Source organism: Coloeus monedula, assembly GCF_965178545.1.
Source record: "Coloeus monedula genome assembly, chromosome: 1".
Lineage (NCBI taxonomy): Eukaryota > Metazoa > Chordata > Aves > Passeriformes > Corvidae > Coloeus > Coloeus monedula.
The window spans coordinates 13,666,375-13,680,515 of NC_138781.1; the positions used below are offsets into that span (position 1 = coordinate 13,666,375).

General features: G+C 38.2%; 1 protein-coding gene across 13 annotated transcripts in view; it reads left to right on the forward strand.

The window, feature by feature from the left end:
- The window catches only part of PARD3 (par-3 family cell polarity regulator), a 448,911-nt gene that overhangs the window by 271,629 nt on the left and 163,141 nt on the right, over nt 1-14,141 (forward strand). For all 13 annotated transcript variants that reach the window (XM_082293631.1, XM_082293621.1, XM_082293619.1 and 10 more), the window contains 2 exons: nt 287-457; nt 10,511-10,661. In XM_082293631.1, the coding sequence (XP_082149757.1) occupies nt 287-457; nt 10,511-10,661 (322 nt within the window). The remainder of the gene's footprint in view (nt 1-286; nt 458-10,510; nt 10,662-14,141) is intronic.

Sequence of the window (14,141 nt, forward strand, 5' to 3'; positions counted from 1 at the left end):
GGGAAGGAATGAGCCATCTCAGGTACAGTTCCATTAGTGTGCTGTTTGAGCAAACAGATTATGATAATAGCTTGAGTGCAAAACTAGAATTGGGATAGACATTTCCTACCGTGGCTGCAAGGAAGTTATTATTCCAGTGTTCATTTGGCCATAAACTCTCAGGACTAAGCATAGTTGGTTGAATATTTTTCTTTTGATTTGTTGTTGTTTTTTTTTTCTCTCTCCAGTAGACCAAGCTTCTTTTGTGTGTGTTTTATGTAACTATCTATAATTTTTCCTTTTCCAGGATGGCAGGCTTCGAGTGAATGATCAACTAATAGCAGTTAATGGAGAATCATTATTGGGCAAAACAAATCAAGATGCTATGGAAACCTTAAGGAGGTCTATGTCCACTGAAGGAAACAAACGAGGAATGATTCAGCTTATTGTGGCGAGGCGAATAAGTAAATGCAATGAGGTAAAAAGCTTTTGATATCAGGATTGGGAATTTCTCTTCTGAGGTATTTGTGTTTACAGGAGATCTCATGTTTCCTCTGAGACTTGAAAAATAATATTTGAGAAGCTAAAGAAAGAGAGAATTACAAAATGATCTGAATTTCAGTGTTAGACATGCTAACGTTATTACTGATCAATAAAGTTATTCTTTTGAGTATTTTTGTCAATGAAATATGGGAAACACTGAATAAAACTATATTGATTTTGTAATTGGATCTCACTGTTTACGTGATTTTTGTTCAGTGGAATTTTTTATGTAGGTCTGTTAGATCTTTCATTTATAGACTTTGTGTTAACTGACTTGTTTCTTTGTCACTTCCAGTTTTTTAATTAAGAGTAGAGCTCTTATATTTCATTATTATATTTTATCTAAACAAAAATTTCATGTAAAGATTCTGCAAAACTTTATACCAATAATTTAGTCATTTTGGATTTTAACTATGTTGTGTCTTGGCCTTAATTGCAGGGGAGGATAAAATACTGAATTCAGGGTGAAGTGGTGATTCTTCTGATGATTTGCAACTTGTCTTCTCTTGTACAGTGTTAATGTGTTGATGTTTTGAAATTTATTCATGATTTCTAATGGCTTATCTTCTATTTCATGTAAATAATACTATATACTAGGAATATCTGGACATACGATACTGAGGATTGTAGATGCTGTGGAGGACAATTCAGAACAAATTGGAGAAAGGACTGAGTTGAATAGGATACAGTTGAATGGCGGGTCAGAAAAGCATCTTTTCTTTAGAAATCTAAAAGTCAATTCTTTCATTCTGGCTAGTACGAGTAGGTTTAATCAGGAACTTTATTTCTTGATCATCATGCTTCAGAAATGATGTGCATAAATTGGTTTAGTATTGCTGCTTCTGCACAGGGGGAAAAAAGAATTGTTTACTTTTTAATGCATAAATCTGATCTTCAGAAAAAATCAGTCCATAGTGTATTATAAAATCATGTCTGAAAAAGACACTAGGCTCTCTAACAGTGTTAAGCTCCTCTTGATTAACTGCTTATACAAAGCTTTTATACACATACAGGTTTATATGTGCACACTGCTAGAAAGCCAGGTGGATGCACAGGGTTTCTTGCTTAGCATTGAAGGAATTATGACCTTTTTGTATGTGGTGATGTCCTTTTCTAGCCCTAATTCAGACCGTCTTTTGGCAACTGTTCCTTATTTTTACCCAATTTCAGGTGCTACAATGCATTACTACATAAAAAGGGTGAAATATTTTACACTGTTTTTCTGTTTAGTTTTCTTCTTTTCTAAAGGGTTGTAGAAGATGATCACTTTTCTCCTAGTGAAAGTCTTCTCGATTGAATTTATCCAGTGTTTGTAAACATGACAGAGATAAACTGGCAGTGATGAACCAAAGACATGTCTCCTTAAATCCAACACAATTTTTACTCATTCAAGAACAGCTTGGTCCCCTATATCTGCCTGACATTTAGCATGATTTATTTAGCAGAAATCATGTGCCAAAACCAGCACAGCTGCAGTATATGTGCTCCAAGATGAAAGAACTGATTGTGGAAACAGATTTAGATACACTGAAATGTACCTGCACAAGGGCAGGATAGGCCCTGTCTGTCTGGGCCTCCTTTACAGTTTTTGTGCATTTTCCCAACTCCTAAAGAAACTGGCAAGATGAGCCATAATGATTAGGAAAGCGTTGATATGTCACTATTGCTGTAGTAATCATCTTTACAAAGTAACTTTTTAAAGTAATTTTTCCTAGGAATTATTGCTTTTATCACATTCATCCAAAGGAAATAAGAGGTCAATACTGTTTGCATATTTTAATATGATGAAAGGACTACTTGCATGGACATAAAGCTGTTTACCTGCTGAGCTGGCAGTTTGCAAGAAGCCAGACTTTTCTGGAAGTCTTGCAGTGCCCAGACTTCAATGAAATGAAAAGCAAAGAGTGCTTTTTTTCTTGGTACTTTGCAATTAAACCCAAGTTCCTCCTTAAAGACTGTTAAACTTTAGATATTATTTAAATATCTAAAGCTTTATTAAGTTTTAATTTAAACTTTAGATTTTATTGAGCTGATATAATACTGATAAGCTGTGATAATGTTATTTCTGAATGTTGCAGGAATACCATATATGAGTATGGTATTCAGTCAGTTCAGTCCCTCAGTAATGGCCGTGTGGCCTGAGACCCAGCTGGAGACAGCACTGCCTCAGTGGCTGGCCATGTCTTGCAGCCTTGGCTATATTATGCTTTATTCAGCAACACAGATCACTTAGACATGCTTGTATACAGGTTGTTCCCTTGGAACATTCCAGTAACGGCCACCAGGAAAGATTTTTAGTACTAGAACACAAAAGAAATTAGGCGACAAATTCAGGAGCTTGCAGATTAGAAGCAAAAGCATGAAAAGGGCAGACCCTATCTTAATAACTCCCACCTTTTATCACCATAGAAGCACAGAATCATTTAGATTGAAGATCACTGACTCCAACTGTTAACCCAGCACTGCCAAGTCCACCCCTAAACCATGTCCCAAAGTGCCATATCTACACGTTTTAAAGACCTGCAGGGATGGTGACTCAGCCAATTCCCTGGGCATTCTGTTCCAATGCTTGACTACACTTTTCTTAAAATATTTTACCTAATATCCAGTCTAAACCTTCCCTGGCACAACTGGAGACTGTTTCCTCTTGTTCTATTACTTGTTTCTTGGGAGAAGAGACCAACCCCCACCTCTCTAAATCCTTCTTTTAGGCAGTTGTAGAGAGCAAAAAGGTCTCTCCTCAGCCTTCTCTTTACTCTGGGCTAAACACCCCCAGCTCCTCAGTAATGGGGGTCTACTGGTTTTATTAAATACAAAAAGAAATGTTTAACTTTTCAGAAAATATTTCCGTGGTGTTTTTTATGCTCTTCTTTTTGCTCTACAAAGGAGTTGCTATAAAAAAACAGCAGATAAAGAAAAATAAATCCTGTTCAACTGATTCCTTTTCTTTCTTGATTCAGCATTGTATGTGCCCACTTTATGGACAAAAACATAGCTTTGTTTCTTGTTTGTCTGAACTACAGTTAAGTGGAACTGGCTTGGTTATGTTCCCTTTTGTGCATCACCAAGAACAGTGTTCACTCTGCTCTGTTCCTATGTACGGTCAGTCCTGTGAGGTCAGGGCTTGGCTGATTCCCTGCCACACCATGGAGTACCCACAAGTGTCTCAAAAGGGAAATCTGTACAAGGGATGATAATGCCAATGTAAAAACGAATTGTGCTAAATATCTGGATGATAAAAGCAGTTCCTGTCTGGATGATAAAAAACCCCACAACAAAATAACAGCATAAAAGAAAAAAAAGAACCCGAAGCCTTTTTGTTCCCTGCCTTCAAGTCCAGTAATTGACTTTGCAATTGCAAAGTCAAACTGACTTCTTTTGAGATAGACTACACAGTCTGCTTCTTTCTTCAGTAACACTGTTTTAATTGGATTTTAAGGAAGTTAGTAGTATGAATACAGTTCTTCTGGTTTTAATGTCAATTTTCATAATCAGCCCTAGGAGTTGCTTAGAAGGGAGAATTAATTTTGCAGCACGGTTCTGTAGATTGTTGTTTCTGCACGTTTCAATTTAGACTAGGACTTTCCTGTACTTTTTGTATTTTAGTTGCTGTCTAGAAGTGAGGGACAGCTCAACCTCTGTTGTCCTGGGTTGAGAGAGGCAGGCACAGTTGCTTCTGATCTACTGCAGAGGCACTGTCTTTGTCAGAGAGCTTTCTTTGGCTTCTTGAACATGAAACTGTTTCAAACTTTGTGAAGTGACCTCAGATATTCATTTCCCATGCCATCATTATTCTCAAACAGCTTCACAAGTTCTCATGTTGTAAACTAAGCCTTCAGAGCAGTTATAGTAACAATAAAAATGTCCATAAACACAGTAAGAGTTTTATCTTGACTTCAGAGAGGCAGGGAGCAGATAATTTGTATCATCAGCCCTTCCATAACTGTAGACTCAAAAGAGACCACAAACTTCCCAGAAGGTAAAAAGTGATTTTGTGCTGTTGTGGTTTTGCTGAACTGAAGATTTGCCTGTAGAAAGAATTTTCATTGACTCACCAGGAGATAGTGTGTAATCCACCCAGGTTTTCAAGTGAATTGTCCTGTAGTAAATACTGATATAAGCATGAAGTGTGTGTTAGTTATGAATGAACTCCAAGCCAAAGCTGTGCATCTGAGTTTTTCTCCTGTTTGCATCATGTCTATACAGGAGTACAGCAATATAGAATTCTGCAAGCTGCAGTACTACAAACCTTGCAAACCTGTATTTAATAACACATCCACTTTAGACAAAATTACACACTGAATATTTGATGGATGTTGTTAGATTACTGTAATAAAAACATTTAATTTGGGATTTGGCTGTATCTGAGGTTCCCGTACCCCCTGTTTCAAAAAAGTTAAACATTCTGTTCTGTTCTATGTTTTCAGCTTCAAGCCCTGCATGTTAACTTGTCAACTTTCCTACATAAGCATGGAGAGGCTCTTTAAGATACATTTCCAAAGCTGTGAAAACAGTGAGAAAAATGGAGAGAATAACAATAATATTGACTTGATATTCATATATGGCCAGTTTTTAACACCTCATTTTTCAGAAGAGGTTGCCATCAGCTTTTTAGATCCTTAACTCAGGGTGGAAATTTTTTAAATTGCTCAGATTTAAGGAGAAACAGTGGAGCTCCTTGTGCCGTGTTCTGTTAATTAGTGATGCTGTTATGATTAGCCTGTACGGGCAGACAGCTGGTGGCTGCATCACCAGAACGTGCTCAGCGCTCAGGCACAACTGCCAGGCACATCCCTGCAGCTGGCAGCTCCATGTGCTGATTCAAGAAAATAAAGGTATTTGTTACTTTTGGAATCCTGCGCTTTTCAGTCCTGCAACCTGGACAGCTTAGACACAGATTGCTTGTCTGTTCATGTCACAGGCAGGCTGCACTTGTCTGCCATTAAGTGAGAGAGCGTCACCATTTTCCTCAAAATGAAAAATTTCAAGGGTTTTTCTTGTCTAGCCCCTCCCCCCCCTTTTTTTCTTTTTGACAGAATGAATATTTTGCCAAATCTGCCTGAAATGATGGTTTGCAAATGATTTGCAGATCCCCAAATGAATGTCTGTTCATCTTTTTCTCCATTTGAAAATGGGCAAACTATGAAACAGAGAGAGTGTATGTCATGATGCCAGACCATATAAGGACCTCATAATTCATTAAATAAATTGACTGATAGGTCAGTGAGAGAGACTTTGCAAATGAGTGCTTTCATTATAAGAGAAACAAGCAAGCATCTTTTCTTTTACAGTATATGTGCAAGTATAAAATTTTCAGCATCATTTTCCCCTGCATGCATTACCTAGTTACCTACTTTGAAATTTATAAGAAGTTTATATTTTTTCTTTCGCACTAGATTAGTCTTGTTATGACCTTTGGAATTTAACTGTCAAAAAGTCTTTAGCATCTTCTCCAAACACGGTGATTTCCCTGTTCACTCCCATCTCCAACTCATTGATAAAGCTGTTTATCAGCTTAAGCTGTTCCCAACTCTGATTCCTGGGGCAATCTATAACTCTTCTCCATCCTGAAGATCAGTCTTTGTGTCCAATTCTTTAGCCATTTTTCAACCCAGAAAATGAAAATTTAGTCCAGTCCCATGAAAACTTAGTTTCTTTAATGCCTTTGATATTGATGCTTTGATATAGACTAGTAGTATTTTAAAAGTATCTGTGTTGAAAAAGGAAGCTGGAGTATTTTGGACATCTTAACCACAGTACACAGATAAGAAAGGAAAAAAGAAAGCCTGCAGAATAATTCTGTGTGACACAAAGAGCTTCAGTATTCTTGATGCAGTGTAATATACAGCAAATTTGTATACTGACTTCTTTAACATCCACAATGCTTGCATGCCTATATTTGGATAATTTACTTCTGAAGGAAAAGGGAAGTCTGATTCTTGTTTCTTTAAAAAAAAAAAAAGTTTGTTTATGCTTTGAATATTTTGGCACTCTTCTTGTGCATAAACGTTTTCATATTTATGTGGATAACTTCAGATAGGATGGATGGTGGTGTTTAAGTAAAAAGAACCACATTTTTTGTCCTTTTATCATCTAGATAAGCGGCAGCTGGGCTAGTTAGTACAGACAGTGCTTTAGCAAACAGCTGGTTTTTATCTGAATGACAAAGGGTCAGGGTAGAGACCTTTTTTATTTAAAAAAAATTAATCTTGTTTCTCTTTTTATTTTAAGAGAATGGAGGAAAAAAGGAACTACAGGCAGTCTGTAGCATGGGAGGTTTTATTGCATTTTTACGAATATGATCATTTAGTATAGATCAGTGCTAGGATTCAGAGAACAAACTCTCTCTTTTCAGTCTAGAGAGAAGGATCAGGAGGATCTTAGCAGTCAGTCTCTACAAATACCTGATGGGAGTAATAAAGAAGTAATAAAAAAGACTAATCTAGACTCTTCTTAGGGCTGCCCAGTGCCAGGACAAGAGCAACAGGAACAAACCAAAATACGAGAAATTTTTTACACATAAGAAAGAAAAATTCTTCTTAGAGGTGAACAGTGGCACAACTTCCCTGGGAAGTTGAGGAGACTGTGATCTTGGGGGTATTCAAAACCCAGCTGGGCAGGGCACTGTGAAACCCACTCTTGCTGACCTTGCTTTTGGCAAGAGGTTGGGTTAGACAATCTCCAGTGGTTTCATCCACCCTCAGTAGGTCTGTGACTCTGAACTGGCACTCCAAGGAGTGCTCCAGCAGCTACTGATATGAGGACAGTTGCTGTGCAGATTTCTTTCCTTGCCAGGCCTTCAATGAAGTTAGGAATTCCTACAACCTTGTTTATATTACCCACTCTTTATCAGTTATCAAATCAAGTTATACCAGATAGCACAGAGACTGGCTAAGAGAAGGAACTAGAATGTGTAATTCAAGCTCTTTATTAGAAATGAATCAGGAAGAACAAGTCTATTTGAACTGCAATCTTCCTTTGGACTGTTGGACTGTTTGTCTTGCCCACAACAGTTTCCAAATTCTATTTTTTTTTTTCTTGCACAAACTTTCTGCTAACAATGTAAGGAAAAGGCCTTTTGGTTTTTTGTGAAAGCCAGTTGTCTAATTTTTGGCATTTTATAAAAGGCATTGTATCTTCTGTAAAGTATTATTGTAGCTGGCTGTCAATGCCTTTGTTTAAACCCATCTTTTTGAGATGCTAATTAGAAATGGAAAAAGTTTTGCTCATGGAAATTACAGAATATATGATTCACTTTACAAAACACAGCCATATAAATGCAACACTCCTGCCATTTCTTTTATTTACCCTGTACTTTACTGTATTACCAGGAGTGAATTTCTGTATATTTCTGAGATTCAGAACGATCTTCTTGTCAGTGTCTTTCTGAAAATCTCTTGAGATCTTTCTACAAATGAGTCTGAAAGTTGATGGCTTGTCACATGAAGAAGGGCTGTGTGATATGGCTCACTAAAAGCTGGACACTTGTTACATAAAGTCCTCAATATAGCACTGGGAGAATAAATCCCAAAGCAATTCGATATTTTCACACCTTATTTAAAGGCAGTGAAATGAAGGGTAGTTCATAATTTAGTACCTTTATCATGCAAGTTTAAGCTCTCAAGCAGTCTAATGTTGCTATGCTCTTTTTTCTATAAAGTGTTTCAGAAGTTAACATTTCTTTTCAAATTTGCCTCAGATTCCTTTATAAGAGTCTACAAATATTGTTTAATTTACTTTTCAGTAAAGCTGTCAGTTGTAATCTGCAGTTTAAAAAAACTAATAAAACAAATCCTCATTTCACAATTTAAACCTTATTGAGTCTAATTCACTTGCACTGCAAGTTTATTATTCTCCTGCAGCTTGATGTGCCTCCAATTGTAATTGTGTTGACCCTCCGATGCAGTAAATCTCCCCGGTGCTTATCAAACTGGGAGAGATAAGTCTACAATTTGGAACTTCATTAAATATCTCATTTATATTAAACAGATGATGGCTTTGAACAGAAATAATAGTTTTTGCAGAGTCTGCGACCTCCCAGTCGCGGTTTCCCCGACTGTACTGCGGCGTTTCACAACCCTCCACCCCCATGGCCCGGGCGTCGCGCCAGTGCCCGCGTGTCAGGAGTCGTCAGTCCGTGGGCTCACTTCAAAGCCTCTGCTGGGGAGAGTGGGGCAGAGTGCTTCATAGCCCTTAAAGCAGATTCTTTAATCTCTTTCATAGCATACATTTCTTAGTCGTCTGGGGACTGTGGGTGAAGTGATTAATAATAGGCAGCTGTTTCAAAAAGAAAAAACAACTAACAAACATGTTGCTTGTTATTGTAATTCCTGAAAGTATGAACTACTCCCCTTGTGCTCGTCTGGAGATCAATACTTGGAATAAGCATTCCCAGTGGCTTCAAATAGTTTGCAACATACTCAGTGTCTTTCAGTATCTGGTCCCCACTTTATTTCAATACGTATGAAATAAATGCTGTGGCATCTGTGTAAGGACATTGTTTTAAGGATTTACTATATGCTTCAATATGAAGAGGCGTGTTGGTGAGAAGAGCTAATGCTTTGATATCTGAGTTCATACTACTTTTCTACAAAATGTATCTATTTTTTAATAGTTGTTTACTTTTTAATAGAGCTGAATTCAGCTCATGATGTTCAGGTGAATTGGTTTAATGGTCTTGGCAAAGCACCTTGATAGCATTACTGAGAGACCAGCACTGTGCTGGAACCCAGGTGAACCAAGAGCTTTAAGGGCAGCAGGAAGGCTGGATGGTGTGAGGATTGGGTCGTCGTGTGGGGTGTCTCTTATCTCTGCAGGGAGCAACTGGACCCTGCTAAATTGGGCATCCACAGTGACCTGTGAGTGCACAGGTACTCATTCTCCTCATTCCCGGGGGGCTGTGCTGACAGCAGAGCTGCCTGTGGCTGATGGGGTGGGTAAATCCAGCTAGATGGTACCAAATTATTTTCTTCACCTCTCATGGGTGCTGCTTTCCCTGGAGCTCCGATTCTCTGGGGCTTGCCAAGGAGAACTTGACTTTTTCCTGTCTTTTTGAAAAATCTGAGAGGCAAGTGTAGGAAAACAAGGGATGACTATCTTCTGCAAGCAAAGGCTGGGCTGGGAAGACACTCAGGGCAGTCTGCTGAAGGAGAGTTGGGGTGGGGTGGGCAGGTGGCTGTATATGCAGTTTGCTCTCCTGTGCAGGTGGCCAAGCAGCCTGTCTCCATCACTTCTACCACATACTTCATCTGTCTAGTGATGCCCTGGAGACTCTGGCTGCAGCTGTGGTGGGCAGAGACCTGGCAGCTGCAGGAGTTTGAGGGCTGGAGTGGAGGTCACCCCAAATCTTGCCAGTTCTGGTTTTTGTGTCTGCCTGGATGCTGCAGCAATCGTTCAGGCTGAATGAAGCATGCAAGAACTCTTTACTCTGCAGTCAGGAAAGGCAGAGCAAAGAACTCAAATTAAAAATATAATTACGGTGAAGTCTGACAACTTTTGTGTTTTTTTCTTTTGTTCCTAACTACAAAACTTTGGAGTATGATGATTGCATTTGAAAGCAAGTTGCACCACTGTGGCAGCAGCATCCAATTCCAAATGAGAGTTCCTGTTCCGTGCTCTTGATAAGGGTCGTCTTGTGCTTAGCTGTCAGTGTGGGGAAGATGGCCCAGCTGTCTGCTGATGGTATTGAAAACAGCCCAACTGTCTGTTTAAGAAATTATCCAACAAAGAGACACCAAAATGGAATGGGTTTTTTTCACCAATTTTCTGCTGAAGGATTTGAAATTTGACAGGGCACCATGGGGGGTGCAGTGTAAAGGGGTTAGAAAGTTGGTCATTAGGCAGAGCTGTCATTGCAAATTATCTCTGTCCAGGATGAGAAGTTCTAGCTTATTTGGTGCTCAGACAGCTCTAGGCCTTAGGCAATTTGTTACAGTTCCCCCATGTGGTTAAGGGGACCCCAGGCGCTAATTTTCCCCTCTCTTTGCAGTTGGAATCACCTGGGAGCCCCTCTGGGCCAGAGCTGCCCATAGAGACTCTGCTGGATGACCGGGAGCGGAGGATTTCCCACTCCCTCTACGGCGGGATCGAGGGTCTCAGCGAGTCGCCCACAAAGAACGTGGCATTGAGCAGGATAATGGGTGAGTCAAAGCAGCTCTGCTAAGCAGGGCATGTTTTTATTTCTCTCTGTGATTCACTGAAGGGTGATTAATGTGTTACATGGGAATTGGGGAACATGGAGGTTGCATTGACCAACTTAAAATGTGCCTTAAAATTGTTCCATGTAAGCCTTCTGGATAGTTAATGTGAGGAAGAAAGTAAAGTGGGATTCTGAAGTGAATTTTGTATCCTGTGACAGGTCACAGAATGAATAATAGCAGCATTTAACATGGTCTTTCAATGTCTGATTTGGGACAATTAATTATTGGTTGGTCTAGCCTCTATGTTGCATCAAAGGCAGTGGCACATGCAAATTCATAATTTTTTTTAGCATTTCTTCTCCTCTGTTTCAGTCTTACTAAAATACAAAAATAAATAAGGCAATCTTGCATCCATTTATGCTTATTAGGGGACTTTTTAATTTATTTGAATTTTTGCTTTGCAGGACATCAGTTTAAAAGCCTCATAACTAATTTTAAGCATCCCTTGTGTAGATTCTGTGCCCTACCATCTGCATGGTCCCAGTGGATAATGAGGTTATTAGCAGTTGCTCTGCAGCAATTCAACTTCTGATGTACAGAGCTAGTTAATGAAGACTTGCCTTGCCACAGGAGTGGTTGGATTTACTGACTAGGATGGGATTAGTTTGAAAGGATTTTCAAGTTTAAACACAAAAAGCAGCTTGACGAAAATAACACCTGACAGAAGATGTGACAATTGCTCGCTTGAGTTGCAAGTTTTAAAAAGACGACATGGCTATTAAATATAGGATTTTTTTTTAGTGTATCACATACACAGAATGTATTAGAAGATGCTACTATAAACTTGATATGAAGTAAGGCTTAACATAGTTTTCAATTGCTTTAGATTAGTTTTCAGCCTTAGAAAATTAGTCTACCACTTAGGCTTTTTCAGTCAACAGTTTGTGTATATTTTTCACCCTGTTTTGGGTTGGTGGGGTTTTTTTTCCCTGTTTTCTTTATAAAATAATTTTTTATATTTTGGGGTTTGCATTTTCTTTGTCGTAGCAGATTAGGACTGTTGTTAAACTCTCTGAAAATCCACAAGTTTGCTCTTTAGGGTATTTCTTCCATTAAGTCTTTTGTCCTTTTTTGTGCATTTGGGCAGTAGTAATTAGAAACAAATCATATTCCGTTCTATTGCATTTCATTTTGTGCAGTTTGGAAGAAAAAATGTGCACATGAAAATCAAGGCAGTGTGAAACCTTGTCACCCAAAGCCATATGCTCTTAAAGAGGACAATTGAGAAAAAAGTGTATTTCTTTGTCAACAAATTTAAGGAGTGATAAAATAATTTGAAGTCTTTAGCACTGCTCTCCCAAGGAAAGAACAAATTCTTGTGGTGTCAAGGCTTTAGATAAAACATTTGCAAAGCACTGCCTTCTGCTTTTTCCATTAGTGGTGCAGAGGATTTATACATAGAGCTCATATAAGTGTTAACAAATTATCACTTAAACACCTTGTCCATTGATAGGAGAAGGAACCCTGAGAGAGTCTTGGTGCACATGTGCCAGCAATGCAGTTTACTCTGACATCAGAGGAGCACAAGACTTGCCATGGCAAATTGAACTAGTTGTTCATCAGTCTGGTATCATCCCTTTAGCAGTAGCCAGTAACTGGTGTTTAAACTACTACAAAAAAAACATCTTTCCAAAGCTCTTGACAGGTAATACTTTTAGATACCTTTGCCTTGTATACATAGGCAGAAAAAAACCCCATCCTTCATTTTCTAAGTTTCTTATAACCTGAAGTTAATGTTTTGATTTTCTGTGAATCATCATTTTTTCTGAATTGTTTTCAGGGACCAGGAACTATGTAGAAAATTGGTTGGTTGTGACCTAAATCCATTGAATCTTTAGTGGAAGCACTTGAGTGAAAAATCAAATTGTGCCCGAACCTCATAGTAAATGTGATCTAGTGGCATGTAACTAAAAACTGGTCTTTCCTGGATTGGACTGTTCCCAGCAGCTTCACAGACCTGTGATATTTAAACCCAGTTTTGAGGGAATGGTCAGTTTTCTAATAGACGATTTTTTCTGAATTAATCAGTATCACTAAATTAAAACTTTAGTGTTCATAACCTTTGGCATGCAAGTTTTCTTGCAGTGCCATACAACAGAGAGGTATTGCCTGTTGGGAGAGATAGGTACAGTGGTTTGTTTCAGAATAGCTAACATTTTTAAAACAGTCATTCATTATGCAGTTGAATCCCTGTCCTTTTTGGCATGGATAATGAGAAAAAAAGCAGGATTTTTTTTATTTTCCTGAGAATGTTTATGTGGTGTTACATGACTCTTCCCCTCTTGAAAATTGGCCTAAAAGTGAGGATTAGTCCTAAGAACAATCTGGCTGAAGAACACTGGAGGTCTGTACCTTCCCACACTGGTCCTGCCCATGAAAACAAGCCCAAAGGAGGGCTTCATGCAATGCTGGTTCCCTTGAGTGCTCTCCCCATATCAAGAAGCCCTCTGTGGGCTCTCTGAATCATCTGATGTCTTTTGATTTATCCCTCAGTGGATTTAACTATGTAAACTTTTAGTACTCAGTACTTTTTAGTGAGGAGATGACTCTTTGTTTTCATGGTTGAAGGAGCAGGTCTTTCTGCTGCTTTTGCTCTTGGATGGATTTGAGTTTTTTTCCTTCCTAAGTTAGCCTATTCAAAAGTAGCAATGTCAAAGTCTGAAAAATGCCTGCTTGTTCTAGTAATTGCTTAAAGTTGGAACAAAGATTTTAAGAGTGTTTTGTTTCTTTTAAATACCATTAATGTAATTTCAGGAAAGGTATTTAAGACAATTTCCTTACTCTTTCATAACTGACAAGCAAGAACAGGCTGTCAGATCCTTGCTGTGAGAGTGGGAATAAAATACCAATTTTAGGATGTGATTTAAATTATGTAAAATAATGATTGCTTACTGCAATAAGGCTACATGAATCTTTTCATGTTTCTGATGATTCTCATTTTGATCTACTTTTCTAGGTGGTTATTGCTATTATAGATTTTCTTATGCTTTTTCATTTGATAATATTTCACTGAAAACTTCTGATGGAGAAAAGATACAACTTCCTGTATTCAGGGAATATTTTTGATTTGGAGGAGGTGGGATTTTTTATTTATACAATTTAGGTCATCTCTTTTAAGAATTAAATGGCTGTAATAAACCCTTATGTTTATTCTAATATTTCCAGGGTGTGTGTTGTTAGCACATTCAGAATAACAGCTGTGTTATACTGGTTTGCTTGGCTCTATAATTAAAAATTCAAGTCTTCTTCTGACATACCATTCTTGAATATCATGCATTGTGCTCCTGAGTTTTGCAATACACAAATACATAGCTGCTGTCTATATAAATTATTCTTATTCAACAAACAGTTTAGTACAAAGTCCTCTTTCATCTCTTTCTTCTAGATGCTGATATTTTTTTTATGAATGTGATGGGTTTT